General features: G+C 38.3%; 1 protein-coding gene across 2 annotated transcripts in view; it reads right to left on the reverse strand.

Annotated features, from left to right (window-relative positions):
* Window positions 1-17303, reverse strand: part of XRCC4 (X-ray repair cross complementing 4) — a 151311-nt gene that overhangs the window by 69546 nt on the left and 64462 nt on the right. The window contains exons 4-6 of one of the 2 annotated variants that reach the window (XM_063295453.1): window positions 16682-16848; window positions 13302-13454; window positions 11481-11584 (exon numbers count right to left, since the gene is read on the reverse strand). In XM_063295453.1, the coding sequence (XP_063151523.1) occupies window positions 11481-11584; window positions 13302-13454; window positions 16682-16848 (424 nt within the window). Of the gene's footprint in view, window positions 1-11475; window positions 11585-13301; window positions 13455-16681; window positions 16849-17303 lie in introns of both variants that reach the window. The other variant, XM_063295454.1, reaches the window with a different exon arrangement.

Genomic DNA, 17303 nt, shown 5'->3' on the forward strand with positions numbered 1-17303 from the left:
TGAGTAAGCACAGTGACAGAGTTACAACTAGACCTTTGGAAATTGTACACTCTGACATTATTGGTCCTTTTGCTCCAAGTCTTGGACAAGCAAGGTATGCAATGGCCATCATTGATGATTTCTCAAGATACACATTTATCTACATCTTAAAACATAAAGATGAGGCATTTGAGAAATTTAAAGGTTTTGTGACATGGGCAAATAGAAAATCACCTAGGCCTGTATCTGCAGTCCAATGTGATAGAGGAGGAGAGTACCTTTCTCACAAATTCAGAAGGTTCCTAATGGAAAAAGGGATAAAGAAACAAATTCTTTCTAACCCTTACACCCCTCAGCAAAATGGTGTTGCTGAAAGAAAGGGCAGAACCTTGCAAAATGCAATGGAATGCATGCTTAAAGATTCCCATTTATCTTTTAAGTATTGGGGAGAGGCAATATCTACTGCCTGTTATGTACAAAACAGATTGTATAACTCTGTGATTCAGGACACTCCATTCCATTTGTTTTATGGTGTGAAACCAAAGGTAAACCATCTTAGAGTGTTTGGTAGCACTGCTTGGGTTCATATTCCAAAACAACAGAGAAGGAAAGGAGGCCCCACAACAAAGAAAGCCATCTTTGTTGGCTATGAACAAAGCCAAAGGAGCTACAAGTTCATAATGGGAGAGAAATTAATAATTAGCAAAAGCGCTTCTTTTGCTGAACAAAACTGGGGGAGATTAAACTCTAGCTCTCCAGTTGATCTGACCACAAGAGAACAGCAAGGACTTGCTGATGGTAATCTTTTGCCTGATGAGGACATTAAACCAGAAAAGCAAACTGAAGATCTGTCTGATGAGACAGGTGCTTCTCAGGAAAGTGATAGGAGTCAAAATTTAAGCCCTGTATTACCTCGCAGATCTCAGAGAAGTAATAAAGGTGTTCCCTCATCACGTTTTCAGGCTGAAACAGTAAAGGCTTTTCACATATTCACAGAACCTGAGTCTTTAGAGCAAGTGAATGCTTTACCACCTGAGATTGCACAAAATTGGCATTCTGCCATGCAACAGGAATTAGCATCCTTGAAAGAAAATAAAACATGGAAACTGGTAAATCTTCCTCCCAATGAACGCTGTCTAGGTTGTAGATGGGTTTTCAAACTGAAAAGGGATGCTGATGGCAAAATCCAAAAATATAAAGCAAGGTTAGTTGCAAAAGGGTTCACTCAAAGGAAAGATTTAGACTTTGAGAAGACTTTTGCACCAGTTACTAAAGGTGAATCAATTAGATTACTGTTAAAAGTTGCTGCACTGAAAGGAATGTCAGTTAACCACTATGACATTCAAATTGCATTTCTCTATGGTGATTTAGACCACAAATTATACATGCAGCAGCCTCCTGGCTATGAAAAAGGGGAGAATCTAGTCTGTGAACTGCAGAAGTCAATCTATGGGTTAAAACAAGCTGCTAGATCCTGGAACCAAAAATTAGAAGAAAAACTGCAGAATTTTGGTTTTGAAAAAGGAAAAGCAGATCCATGTGTATATATGAAGAAAGACAAACAAGGCTGTATGTATCTGTGCATTTATGTTGATGATTTGCTGCTGTTCACACCAACAGAAAAACAAAGGCTTGATTTTGAAGCCTGCATGAAAAGCCATTTCACATTAAAAAGCCTTGGAATTATAACAACCTACGTTTAGAAATACACAGGAAGAAGGATGGTAGCTTTCTGTTAAACCAAAGGGGAGATAACGTTAAAATAATGTGAATGGAAAGACAGAGTTGTCAAAGAAAATTGGTTGGCATCTTATTCTGTAGTATAAAAAGGGGAGTGTTAATGTTTTCTACTACGGATTATAGTTACTATGGTAACTAATCATTTTGGCTGGGTGAAGAGGTTGAATTCAACTGTCCCCTTTTCGAATGTTAATTTTTGCACCTGGGGGGAAGAACTTGCTTGGACTTGTTTCAGTTTCTGTTTCCCTTCTGTGTAGGCATGTAGAGAGTTTAAGCAGCTCTTACTGAGAGCCTGTAATGAATGCAGATGTTTTGCTTTCTGTAAATAAAATTATTTTTATAGAAATGCCTGGTGTGTGACTTTTCTGATCTTTCCTGGGCTAAAGGCTTTCCTAGCAATCTGCCAACAAAGAAGAAAAGATAATACTTATTTTAAATAAAGGGCAGGAGAAACTAGACCAATTTGCCTAATTACAGGAAATGAAATAGCACTGCAAGAACTATACATCTTTGTATTGTTTCCAATAAAATAATATTTAACTGAGTTCATATAATCAAGTTTTGAGATAAGAGATACTTCACCACTGAAATGATATTTGCTATTCTTAGTCGTGTCATAAGGGTATCTGATTTTCTTTACAATCATGAATACAATTTCATTCATAGCCCCAAATACTGTTGCCCCAAATTCTACTGTGTTTACAGAGCAACTTCAGATCAGTTTTGCTAGTTTCCTACATGATAAAGAGCTTGCACAAATCCACCTGCAAGAATGTTTTCTTGAACAGCCTCCCCATTAGCAAAGTGAGAAATGTTCCCTCTATGTACAGTCACACTAAATTTGTTCACCCAGGAAAAGTAGTTTCCATGCACTCTTTCATCTTTTGCCTATGCACTCTAAGGAAAGTAACTTGTTTATATAGTGTAGGTAATTCTATGCTTTGCCAGGCATCTTACGTTAAATATTCAGGCCTGAGGGAAAGCTCAGCAGAACAGATTGAGTAGACAGGTCAAAGATCAATCTTTAGGGCCCATGTTCCAATACAACTATGGATTCTCATTCAAGAGAAAGTCTTTTGCTTTGCTGTTAGCTTACACTGTTGCCTATTTAGTCTCAGATTAAGTTTTTTAATCCAGCTATACTGAAAAAGAAAATTTAAGGGTACCAACTGTAAGATATGGAAAAATACAATTTGTAAAAAATAAGGAAGATCTATATATATAGCCATATAAGGCAATAACATATAGATCATGGTTGGGGGAGATTTTAAGGTGTAAATACTAATATTAGGTAATAGCAAAGAAGCAATATGTGTAAAAAGTTTAAGCTAGTAAGTAACACAATGTTAAATAATTAAACTAACACGAAGACAGAAAGAGATAGTAGGGAAAGCTCACCAAATGATAAGAACTAAGATTTAAATGGTAAAAGCCTTGGGATAATGAGGTGGAAACTGGCAGGCTTACGAATAAGGTAACAACTTAGAATACTTTCAAAAGGAACAAAGGGAAGAAATGGGCCTAATTAAAAGCTTAGCATTCAGATGTCTTGTACGAAGGCTCCAGGATGTGCTAAGCAAGGAGATAGCGTAAATGTCACCATATGAGAAATTGGCCTATAAAGACTTCAATGTGTGAAAACCTTGGAATGTTTTAAATGTTTCAAAATGAGGCTTTTACAAGCGTAAGCAAAATAAGATAGAGGGGTCCGGGGGATGAGGCGGTCGGAAGATTGTGCATCTGAGAGTACCCAGCCAATGGGGAAACAGGCCAGAAAAGTGTGAGGGGAGGCGAAACAGGGAAAGGTATAAGAAAGTGTGTATCTGTAATTTTGGGTGTGGCATCTCCCCTTTCGATCAGACTCTGCGTAGCCTGGTCAAGGTGTCCACCGCGCTTTGCAAACCGCTCAAATAAAGTAAGTTCCTTTTCAGAGATCTCTGGTCCGGGTTTCTCATTATTTTTATATCTAACACAACTATTAACTATTCCATTGACTCTTTACTACCAAAGAATACCTGTTATTTCCTCCAACCTGTTTTTACTCAGAAGTATATAGATTTTGCTAGCCAAGGATACTAAAAGACAATAAAACAGCATCCTACTAATAGGAAACATATTCCTGTTCTCTTAAGCAATGCAAACAGCCAGTTTCACATAAAAGCAATTACATTTATCATTTTACTCTGAATTGATTTTGAAAAATGTTTCAAGTTCATGTGAAAGCTGAAGGAGAACAGCAAATCCAGAAGAATCAAGCTGCACATGCATAATCAAGGCAGCACCATTCTGCAGTAATTCAGAATAAATGCATTAGGGACAGTATGACAATATAAAGTATGATAGTACTAAAAAAGTATAGGAGTTTCTAGAAAGTATTCAAATCCAAACTGAAAAATATGGACTGCCATTGAAAAGACTAGGCCTCTAGTGGAATAATTAAATGAATTACTAATATGGCTTCAAATTTACTTTCAAAACGTGAATTGGAATACACAGCCATGTGACTCTTTAAAACACCTGTGTTTTTTCCTGGGATGGCATGGCAGCAGTGGAAGAACAGCCACACAATCCAAGGAAAAGACATGGCTGTTTTAAAGAGTTGCAGATGCTTTAAAGAGTTCTTCATTCACACTTCCACATACTTCAAATAACTTTTCCAAATTACTTCTGAGGCACTGTGTAGCTCTAATATTTTTTAGTTCAGCCCTCCCTTATCTGCTTTCCCTCAAGATATTTTGGAACTACAATTTATTTACTGTACTGCTGTTGATCTTCAGCAAAGGATCGTTACCTTGTCGCGGTGCTGGAGCTTGAGCACCTCAATGATGCCATGAGCTAAACCGTGAAGGGCCACCCAAGACGGGAAGGTCATGACAGAGAGGTCAGACTAAATGCGATCCCTGGGGAAGGTAATGGCAACCCACCCCAGTATTCTTGCCGTGAAAACTAAATGGATCAGTACAACCAGAGATATGTCGGTATACCATTGGAAGGTGAGACCTCCAGGTCGGAAGATGGTCAAAATGCTACTGGGGAGGAACAGAGGATGAGCTCAACTAGCCCCAGACGTGATGACGCAGCTAGCTCAAAGCCGAAAGGACGGCTAGCGGCCGACGGTGCTGGTGGTGAACGGCGAATCCGATGTTCTAAGGATCAACACACCATCGGAACCTGGAATGTAAGATCTATGAGCCAGGGCAAATTGGATGTGGTTATTGGTGAGATGTCAAGATTAAAGATAGACATTCTGGGCGTCAGTGAACTGAAATGGACTGGAATGGGCCACTTCACATTAAATGACCACCAGATCTACTACTGTGGACAAGAGGACCACAGAAGAAATGGAGTAGCCTTCATAATTAATAGTAAAGTGGCTAAAGCAGTGCTTGGATACAACCCAAAAAAACGACAGAATGATCTCAATTCGAATTCAGGGCAAGCCATCTAACATCACAGTGATCCAAATATACGCCCCAACCACAAATGCTGAAGAAGCTGAAGTAGAGCAGTTCTATGAGGATCTGCAGCACCTACTGGACAACACGCCTAAAAGAGATGTTATTTTCATCACAGGAGACTGGAATGCTAAGGTGGGCAGTCAAATGACACCTCGAATTACAGGTAAGTATGGCCTGGTAGAACAAAACGAAGCAGGACATAGGCTGATAGAATTTTCCCAAGACAATTCACTCTGCATAACAAACACTCTCTTCCAACAACCTAAGAGACGGCTTTATACATGGACTTCACCAGATGGACAACACCGAAATCAGATTGACTACATCCTTTGCAGCCAAAGGTGGCGGACATCTGTACAGTCGGTAAAAACAAGGCCTGGAGCTGACTGTAGTTCAGATCACGAACTTCTTCTTGCACAATTTAGGATCAGACTAAAGAGATTAGGGAAGACCCACAGATCAGCTAGATATGAGCTCACTAATATTCCTAAGGAATATGCAGTGGAGGTGAAGAATAGATTTAAGGGACTGGACTTAGTAGATAGGGTCCCGGAAGAACACTGGACAGAAGTTGGCAGCATTGTTCAGGAGGCGGCGACAAAATACATCCCAAAGAAAGAGAAAACCAAGAAGGCAAAATGGCTGTCTGCTGAGACACTAGAAGTAGCCCAAGAAAGAAGGAAAGCAAAAGGCAACAGTGATAGGGGGAGATATGCCCAATTAAATGCAAAATTCCAGAGGTTAGCCAGAAGAGATAAGGAATTATTTTTAAACAAGCAATGTGTGGAAGTGGAAGAAGACAATAGAATAGGAAGGACAAGAGACCTCTTCCAGAAAATTAGAAACATTGGAGGTAAATTCCAGGCAAAAATGGGTATGATCAAAAACAAAGATGGCAAGGACCTAACAGAAGAAGAAGAGATCAAGAAAAGGTGGCAAGAATATACAGAAGACCTGTATAGGAAGGATAACAATATCGGGGATAGCTTTGACGATGTGGTCAGTGAGCTAGAGCCAGACATCCTGAAGAGTGAGATTGAGTGGGCCTTAAGAAGCATTGCTAATAACAAGGCAACAGGAGACGACGGCATCCCAGCTGAACTGTTCAAAATCTTGCAAGATGATGCTGTCAAGGTAATGCATGCTATATGCCAGCAAATTTGGAAAACACAAGAATGGCCATCAGATTGGAAAAAATCAACTTATATCCCCATACCAAAAAAGGGGAACACTAAAGAATGTTCAAACTATCGAACAGTGGCACTCATTTCACATGCCAGTAAGGTAATGCTCAAGATCCTGCAAGGTAGACTTCAGCAGTTCATGGAGCGAGAATTGCCAGATGTACAAGCTGGGTTTAGAAAAGGCAGAGGAACTAGAGACCAAATTGCCAATATCCGCTGGATAATGGAAAAAGCCAGGGAGTTTCAGAAAAACATCTATTTCTGTTTTATTGACTATTCTAAAGCCTTTGACTGTGTGGACCATAACAAATTGTGGCAAGTTCTTAGTGGTATGGGGATACCAAGTCATCTTGTATGCCTCCTGAAGAATCTGTATAACGACCAAGTAGCAACAGTAAGAACAGACCACGGAACAACGGACTGGTTTAAGATTGGGAAAGGAGTACGGCAGGGCTGTATCCTCTCACCGTACCTATTCAACTTGTATGCAGAACACATCATGCGACAAGCTGGCCTTGAGGAATCCAAGGCTGGAGTTAAAATCTCTGGAAGAAACATTAACAATCTCAGATATGCAGATGATACCACTTTGATGGCTGAAAGCGAAGAGGAACTGAGGAGCCTTATGATGAAGGTGAAAGAAGAAAGTGCAAAAGCTGGTTTGCAGCTAAACCTCAAAAAAACCAAGATTATGGCAACCAGCTTGATTGATAACTGGCAAATAGAGGGAGAAAATGTAGAAGCAGTGAAAGACTTTGTATTCCTAGGTGCGAAGATTACTGCAGATGCTGACTGCAGTCAGGAAATCAGAAGACGCTTAATCCTTGGAAGAAGAGCAATGACAAATCTCGATAAAATAGTTAAGAGCAGAGACATCACACTGACAACAAAGGCCCGCATAGTTAAAGCAATGGTGTTCCCCGTAGTAACATATGGCTGCGAGAGCTGGACCATAAGGAAGGCTGAGAGAAGGAAGATTGATGCTTTTGAACTGTGGTGTTGGAGGAAAATTCTGAGAGTGCCTTGACTGCAAGAAGATCGAACCAGTCCATCCTCCAGGAAATAAAGCCAGACTGCTCACTTGAGGGAATGATATTAAAGGCAAAACCGAAATACTTTGGCCACATAATGAGAAGACAGGACACCCTGGAGAAGATGCTGATGCTAGGGAGAGTGGAAGGCAAAAGGAAGAGGGGCCGACCAAGGGCAAGGTGGATGGATGATATTCTAGAGGTGACGGACTCATCCCTGGGGGAGCTGGGGGTGTTGACGACCGACAGGAAGCTCTGGCGTGGGCTGGTCCATGAAGTCACGAAGAGTCGGAAGCGACTAAACGAATAAACAACAACAACAACTGCTGTTGATGCTCATGCCAGCTGGAAACTGTCATCCCTAAGCACCTCAAGGGGCCCAAATCAACAGAATCTGTGTAATATTACAATGCTTTTCTCTGCCCGTGATATCTCTGCCGAATGCATAGTAATAGAGGAAAATGCATGTTATGAAAGAATCTATTAGAACCTAATTTGCTCTTATGAAGAATGGAAGCCAATGAATACCTGCCGTAGTTTAATTTTCAGATGAGATCTCAATAGTTAATACTTCAAACTTTCTAAGCTATCCTGCTGAGTTAAAAGTCCTATTCACTCATCCAGAAAATTATATTAGAATAAATGTGCTGTCACACTGATGATCCCTGTGTGTCCCTTTTGCATTTATTTTGAATTGCTGCAGAATGGGGCTGCCTGATTATGCACATGCAGCATATGCTACATAGAAATCTCGATTCTTCTGGATTTGCTGCATCCTCTCTTTAGCACATCGCCATCCAATGAGAAATACATCTGCCAATCATTGCAGTGCAGCAGGAATGGGGTGGTCTGACTTCAGGGCTCTGTCATATTTAGTCCCCTTTTATGCCCCTTCTACACCTCATTCTGCCACAACCTGAACTTAATTGATTGGAACTGAGTCACAAGCAGAATTTTTATTTAGGATTTGTCTTCTTTCATTTCCTTTCCTAATATACATAACACATGACAACTTACAGTGCCTCTGTGTTCTGTTCAAGATGCAAAGATAGAGGGGATGGTCCCATCATTCAACTGTTCTATTCTGTCAGCCTTCTGGTAAAGCCATAAGGGCCATAGGGTTAAAATACTTGCAGTACTATCAGCTGAGCAGTTCAGTACTAGCGTGAGACCATCATTTATATTAATGGCTGCAGATTGTTTCCACCATTCAATACAGGATTTTAAATGGTGACATCCGCGTGCTAAATTTTCAGCAGGTATGAATAGACAAGGGGCTGAAGCAGGAACTATTTGAATGAAGCTACAGCAGGGTTGCTAAAGGATAGAAATGGAACCCTTGAGCTAAAAAATAAAGCTCTACTAGCCTTACAGAAATCTGAAGGACCACTGAAACAGTGTTGCTGTGTCAGTTCTTTAATGAGACTACAGCAAAGGGATGGCACAGCACAAACCATAAAGGATGGGATATGCCCAAACCAGGCTGAAATGCCCAATTAGCACCTCTCTGATTCCATCCAGTACTGACTACACCTCTGATATAATGCATGATGAAGTGTAATGGATTTTATGAACCTTGCAGTTGTCACTGTCTTCAGTGGGAAAAAACTATTTTAATATTGGAGTACCAATGATGGCTTGGTCTGACCCATGAACTGCAGGTAACATGAAGGCAATGTCATGGAAACACAACAGAAGAATAATGTTTTGGAGACATGCTTATGCTATGTTAGGTACAAGAGGGGACATGACCTTACTTTCTGAAATAAAGACACTTTTTGAGATAAGGATCTTTTGGTACTTTTATTTTCTGACTATCAGATTCCTCCAGATGAAATTAACCAACAAATAATACAGTATTTTACTAGATGAGAGACTTACTTTGTTAAGAACTACTCCTACATAGCAAATTTAGATTGCAAAATGGAAAAAAAAACAAACCAAGTCTTTTAACTGCTGAAAATACAATCAAAGCAATCTGTGAATAAGTACCAAACATGAGTTAAAATAATGAATAGAGTGCTTTTATTACTGATTTGTACCAAACAGAAAGACTTAAATGTTATGGGAAAGAATGACGAAAAAGTAAGATAAAGTACTCTTTGCAAATCAGAGATCTGAGGATAATTTTGCCAAAGACATCTTGTAGTGGCCCAGTCTGACCAACAATATATGTAAACCAAATAAACCAGCTTCCCAGAGGTACAGTGCTTTGCCAAAGAAAGCAGAGTCAGGTAGAAGCTATAAACAGCTGAGAGACCTATAAACCTTACACTCTAATTTGTTTTGAACACATGAGAAAGCACAATGATTTACAAAGAGTCTTCCAATTTAACCTACCCACACATTGAGTCTGTTTCAAATCTACTTAGGACCAAATGTCAGAGCACTGACATTGCTTCGTTATTTATAGGCTTAAGAATTAATGTGAGAGCAATTTCCTATGCAAACTGCTAAGGAGTCTTCGTTTCTGTCCTTGAAAAAATAACGAAGGTCTTGATAACTTCATTCACTGAAAGCTTTTGGTTGTTGTGAGAGACCTTGGGGTATCAATAAATTGTTATTTGTATAACAATAAAGCCAGGTCCCTTTTCCACAGGTTTTCTTTCTCAAAATCTGCTGATTTCTCTTCATTATATCAAAAAGACACAGCACTAGAAAAGGGCACAAATGGCCTATTGAGATTTTTCACTAAATTTCTGAGCAGAGAAATTGAGCGGATGAGGTCCAAATTCTTCCAGGAGAAGAAAAATTCTCCAACAATTTCTAGTAGCAGACTACAACTTAGTGTGACAGGAGTACTGCTACTGGAAAAGCCAAACAGAAGTTCTGTGGAGATTAAACTGAAAGGTGAGAAGCCAGGGAGAGAGGATTGCACAATAAAAAAATGTCCTTTGGCCATCTGTCACAAAATGAATGAAAGAACAATTGACTCTACCCTGAGAATTTTTTTAAAAGTTTTTTTTTCTCTTTTTAAGCAAATTGTTTCACCAAACTTAATGCTAAGCTAAAAGGGGAAAAAGTCAATGAGTTCTCTTCCTGACTACGTATCAGGACAGTGAAACCTTGATTTAATGGACCTTGATACAACATGCAACAGACCAGATTTCTACAATTTAGATCATTTGTGCAATGATATCATGCAAATTATAAGGTGGCGCTGCGGGTTAAACCGCTGAGCTGTTGATCGGAAGGTCGGCGGTTCGAAACCGCGCGGCGGGGTGAGCTCCCGTTGTTAATCCCAGCTCCTGCTCACCTAGCAGTTCGAAAACATGCAAATGTGAGTAGATCAATAGGTACCGCTTCGGCGGGAAGGTAACGGCGTTCCGAGTCGTCATGCTGGCCACATGACCCGGAAGTGTCTATGACAACGCCGGCTCTAAGGCTTAGAAACGGAGATGAGCACCGCCCCCTAGAGTCGGATTCGACTGGACTTTACGTCAAGGGAAACCTTTACCTTTACCTTTATCATGCAAATTATATAAAATAAGGGAAAGGATATAATCTGCATCATTGGTATAATGATGTCATTGCAATGATATTCATGAGTAAACACTTTGAGAAATGGTGCAGTAATCTGTCTGATCCTGTTCATCCACTTACATTAACTTTGCCAAGAATGCAATTTTTTCCTAGTTCACTGTTCTTTCTCACTACATATGCACAGTAACTGATTTCCCATTAAAAATCATCACTTCAAGGGTTCAGTCAGTCTTTAATTAGGTCCAGGACTGACTGGTTCTTCTTTCAGTCTACTGTACTTTTTGTAACCATTTCCAAATCTACAATTTAAAGGTACTAATCTTCTTTTCTTTGCTCTTTCTCAGTGCCCAGCTTTCATTCCTGTACCTTAACACTAGAAAAACACTAGAAAAACCTGTATCTTAATATTTTGATTTTTTTAAAGCACTGAAATGTACTTACTGTACATGATTCTCCCCAGGATTAAAATATTTTTTTTAAATTGTATGCTTTTATATTAATTTACAGTAAGGAGCCTGACAGTTTGGATTTTAATTGTGCATTATTCCTATCAAATAAAAAAATGGTTATGATGACTTCAATATAAGCAACTTGGTCTACCTTACTTGACTCTGATGTTGTCAGTTGTATCACATTTTCACTTTCTTCATCAGTGCTTCCTTCGTAATTTTCTTTTTCAACTGTACTTCCTGACGCAACCACTGTGTCCCTAGAACAATACAAAGCTTTATCAAAAGACACCAGTATTGTAGAATATACAGAGTTCATAAACAAAAGGATGAAATGCCTTAAACAAAAACAAAAAAAAGAATGTTTCACTGGTTTTAATTAATATTTATAACATTGGGTAACATTTGTAATAGTAAATTACTTTTAGAAACACATTCCTTGTTGTAATGATGGGACTGAATATAGAAAAAAGGATAAACAGATTTGTGTCATTTCCAACCTTCTGATGTTCAGGAAACTATTGAAGGTTGTTCTCCCAGGCTTGGGGACTGGGTGATTGTAAAACCCCCGTTTGTCCTTTTCCCCGTTTTGCTTTGTTTTGATTCTTGTGGGTCTTGTTTTGAATACTCTGCTCTTCAGAGCAGTTGTATCAGCTCGGGCCTTCTAGAAAGGACCCCTTCTAGCCAGGTCCTTCTTTCACGCTGGCGACGCTGGGGCCTTCTTTCTCATGCCTGCCTTCCAAAACCTCGTGATAAGGCCACACATGATTTGGACAAGGGGTGGGCATGGCTTTGGGAAGAAAGCCTGGTGTGGCCAGCAGCTGCATCCCAAAGGGCCAGCTGGGTGCACCTCAGCAGTGGCAGGAAGAAGACAGTGAAGGACAGCTGGGGATGGCAAGGCTGGCAGGAGGCAAGCACAGGGTAGCCAAAAGTATGGGGGGAAATAGGCAGATGGGGGAGCTGAAGCGCCCCCATGGTTGTAAGTGCAGGTGGGCTGCCAAGTGCCCGAATTTTGATCATGTGACTGTGGCGGTGCTGTAACAGCCATAACTTTGGGGACTGGGCGTAACTACCATTAGTTCAGCACTGTCATAACTTTGGTCACTGAATGAATGGTGGTAACTCAAGAACTACCTGTATTTATTCCAGTTAGGTGTCTAGCTCTGGATTCATGTGACTCTTATTGTATTCCTGAAAGATGGAGTGTACACATGTAGCTCCTACCAGGAACATCTTAAACCAAAGGGGGGGTAACTGCACAAGCCACAAAAAGATGCAGCTGTTTCAAAATGTTCCTGTTGAGTATTTCATGTGTACTTTGAATCACAGTTTGTGCTTGGAATCCAGATTGCTGCATAGTCCTAATATCATTGGCATTACAATGCTATTGTTACTCTAAAGCTCTGCTCAACATTTAGTAGTTCAATATTTTCAGAATCATAAATGATTACAGAGGGGCTTTATCCAGAAGCCAGCTACTTTCTTTCAAGTGGAAACAAATCTTCAAGTCTCATTAAGGAAAATGGCCACTTTTAGGCCCTATTGTTAGGTTCAATAGTTTCTATGTCAGCTCTAGTATTTTTACTGAATTTATAGGGAATAAACTTTATCTTCAATTAGACTGCTCCAGCCAGTTACAGATGCATAAGCACAACATTTTAAAGAGAAAATAGCCTCTCGTTGACTAATTATTTTATTATTAAAAAAGATAGATGAAATTTTGGTAAATAAATTAAATAAATGTATTAAATAATTAAACAGAATGCTTCAAATAAACACTTCAATATAGTGCATTATTGCCATTCATGAGATTTAATAGCTGAGTTGCTAAAGGCATCTTCCACAGAACTAAATAATATATTACTTCACTTCAACGACACTCAGTCTCAACTTTGAAGCCTACACCAGATAAAGAACAGAGCTACATCTATTTCATGCATGATGTTTACCTAGTAGAAGGAAAGTAATAAATTATACCCTGCTTGTGCGGTTTCCGGGACTGTTTCTTCAGCTTCTTTTAAACATTTCTGTAAGCTTCTTATCTTTGCTTTCTTTTCATTGAGGACCAAGACAAATCGTTTATAAAGGTCAGCCTCCAGTTCTTCTTTAGCTTCAACACATTTTTGTAATCTTAAAAATAAATGCCTCTTTTAATTGCAAAATAAATAATAAGATTTTTTTTAAAAAAAATACATTGATGGCTTTCCTCAGCAGCTTAAATCAAAGTCACGGAGTACGGCAGAAATTATGAGTAGATGTGAATGAGAAGCACTATTATAAAAGGAAAATTACTTGATTACAACTTTCATTATAGATATTGGTATCATACATATTCATATATTTTATATTTTGGGAAGGTAATTATTTTAATAGGATATCAAAGATTATTTGCTGAAAGTTTTAGAATATCTGAGTGAAATCTGTATAACAGTTTATGAAAGAATCTGAAAACGCATTATATTTGGGTTTATACTGAATGCTGTCTGTTTACTCATGGAATGGATACTGATGGCATCCTGAAAAGTAAAGCATCTTCTTCTAGCATCTTACTTCTTGCAACAATACCTTTCAATCCCTCAGTGTCCCTGTGGGTTGGTAGTAAGCATCCTAAAGAGCTAGTTTGCCTGCCAGTAAATGAATTTGGGATTTAATCTGCCAGGGATAGCAACCATTGTATGAATTTTGTGAGTACTGTCACGTGTGTATCGGAGCCAATGGAGCCTCGTTCTGCTGTACAGTCTCATTAACTAGAAAATCGAAGTATTGCCAAACTTTCCAGAAGTGTAATCATTTGTCATGTTACTAAAGCAGCACCAGAAACCTCTGTCTTCATATAGTACTGGCAAGTTGTTTCTGCTGTTGGAGATTTAGCCATCAAAAACATCCATCCACAAAAGGAACTAAATATATGTGGTATACATACATAGGTATATGTACCTGTGTGTATGTGTGTGTTTTATGTGCAATTCCACATGCATCATCCTATAAGTAGATGCAAAATGCAATCCTGTAGTGAAATACTGTCATAGGATTTGGTACCACTGTCTTCCAATTTAAAAGCACATTTCTTCTTGTACATTAAATAATTTAAATCTGTTTAAAACATATATTTATGTCAAATGTATTTGGATCGTCACACACTAGCCCATGTCAGAATGTTAGGAAACATAGCTTTTACAGCTTTATCTATTAAGTGTTCATAAATGACAATTCATCCTATGAATTTATATGAACTTAGACTGTCCTGCTATGTGATATGGGTGTTCAATAGGTAATAAATAATTCATCTAATTTAAATGCAAATGACTGAGTATCATTACTGCAGAGATCAGTTCAGTAAATCTTGCCAGAAACATTAGAGGTACTAATCAACTACCTGCAGAACTTCTGTGCATAAATCAAGTTTTAATTACTTGGGGAGAGGTAAGAGAGAACTGCCCAGAAATGATAAAACTGCAAGTATCAATATGTAAATAAGTATCTCCATACAATACATCATGGGAGGATTCAAAGTCTTCAGCAGTACTTAAACAGTTGGAAAACATACTTCTATCTGTGATTTCACTGATAGAAGTAATTCAATAAAGGTCATATCCAATTTATTTAAATTAACTTCATTAATCCCCTGGTTTAGCATACAGCAATGTTACTATTTATTTATTTATTAATCATATTTATATGGCTGCCCATTTCACAGAACATGACTCTGCATGGCATACTATAAAATCATAAAATAATATCAAAACACACTACCATTAAAAACATTTAGGATATTATTAAAAGAGGCTAGTCCAGGGCATTGGATATTATGAACAGTGGAGCCACCTCAGCAGATCAGCATTCCATTGAATTGTTCAGCAGATCATGTTCCCTCACGTGTGCTAGGTCTCAAAGAAAGAAAGCATATCGTTTAAAGCAGTGTTTCTCAACCTTGGCAACTTTAAGGTATGTGGACTTCAACTCCCAGAATTCCCCACTCAGCATGGCATAGAGAAAATAAGTAACTGGAGACTATAAATCAGATGTAGATCCACACAGTCAAGTAAAATTTAAAATCCTAAACTAGGTTTCTAGCTAAAGTTGTTTGCCTAGAGACAAATAGATTTATTCTTTGTTCTCTGGATTTCCCATTTTTGTAGGGTTGCATCCCTTAATCAGAGGCTCAGGAACAATATTACCTTAGTTCCTTTTTCTAGCCCCTGTACGTTACTTTGTGATTATTTCTTCCCCAAGGGAGGACTGAAGCTTTTCCAAAAGAACATAAACTCTTCAATCTGAATATAGTGGGGCTGAAGGAAATCCCTTTTTACAACATGCTACCCAGCCACGTCTTAGTCAAGAAGATCCTGCTTGAGACAGAGGTGTGGATTCCCTGGGATGCAACTTTCAATCCTGTGGATGTTGGGTGGCATCACAACAAACACATATTAAGAAAATGACAAATAATTGTTTAATACAAGACTTGCATAATGTTTTCCACATCAAAAAAGGTGAGATGGGATTTGTTACCTTTGTAGCTTTGGGGGTGGGGGCATCTCTACTTTTTTGTGTTGCAGAAGTGATAGGAATGACAGTTGATGAATTGCTATCTTTGTGTTAGGTTGGATGACATTTTTTCAACTGTTTTAACCACATTCAACCTCTGCAAAACATATTTTGACTTACTCATTTTAATTAATAGTGCTTATGATAAACATTTATATTAATTGTGTTGAGACATACCAAAGACACATGGAAGAGAAATTTAGCAGTGAATTCAAAACCTTCCAAGTTCCCAAGTATACTGTCAGCTGCTAATGTATGCTGACAGGAAATGCAGAATATTAATTCCCTCCTTTTAGTTTCAATGTCAGGAAAGGTTGCTAAAGAGGAAAAAGAAAAAAAGAAAAAGAAAAAAATGTCCAAAGAATTCTACTTTTCTAAAAGGAGCCCAGAAGTACAAAGGAAAAATTTGTGATTCTGACCCTGAAGACTTTTTGAAAAAGCTGCTAGGATTTTACTTTTGTACTGTACTAGCATAAGCTAAATTGTCCATCTATTTAACACCTTTCTGTTTTGTATATATTTTGTATATTCCATATAACTGAATATATGAGAAGGTTATTTGGAGTTTCCCCAAATAAATTTATAGCATATTTGTACATTCATATTTTTAAAAATTTACCATATTATTGAATGAAGCATAAATACTGAAGTGCCCATATGTATAAACTTCACATTAACGTGCATATTGCAATATTTAGTAAATGAGGTAGAGTATGTCATAACGAAATGGGTTAGCATTATGTTCACGTGATAAAAAGTCTGGGGGAATCAGAAGAAAGTGAAAAAAATGTGAATATTATTTTTCAACTTACTGTTCTTGCATGTCATCCAGATCACTCAGAAGCCTTTCATTCTCTTTTTGCAGGTGATCATTTTTGGCATGTAGTTCTTTTATACAGTCTAGGCAATAGCTAATCAACTCTCTAATGACTTCAGGTGGGTCTGTAACTCTTTGTAATATCAGTGATCCAAGTTTAAACTAGGACAAAAGAAAGCAAACATTATTTTAATAGAAAAGGCCCCAAAATTCATTTGTACATCCATCTTATAAGACGGGGTGCGGGGGGTGCGGTGAGAGCACAGAATGTTCATCTGATTGTTTCTCCTCAATGCATGATGTATCAGTACTGATTTTTCATCTTAGGTGGGGGGAAAAAATCTATAAATGCAGATAGTCATTTTAAAAGTATCTATAACTGACGTTAAATATTGAAAGCTTTGTTGATTGTTAGATGGAAAAGACAGATTGTTAGAATACAAGAAAATATACTGGATTCATCTTCAGTGGAAGATTAGCTATACAAGGTATCGATCAATAAATAGAATACAATTTCAGTCTTTCTGCATGTCGTATTTTTGTGCTCCATTGCTACCAAAATCAATGCATGTTTACTCAATGTTTAAATTTCATTCAGCTCATTCTAAATGTCATAA

This window comes from Candoia aspera, chromosome 2, assembly GCF_035149785.1.
Source record: "Candoia aspera isolate rCanAsp1 chromosome 2, rCanAsp1.hap2, whole genome shotgun sequence".
In the NCBI taxonomy this organism is placed as follows: Eukaryota; Metazoa; Chordata; class Lepidosauria; order Squamata; family Boidae; genus Candoia; species Candoia aspera.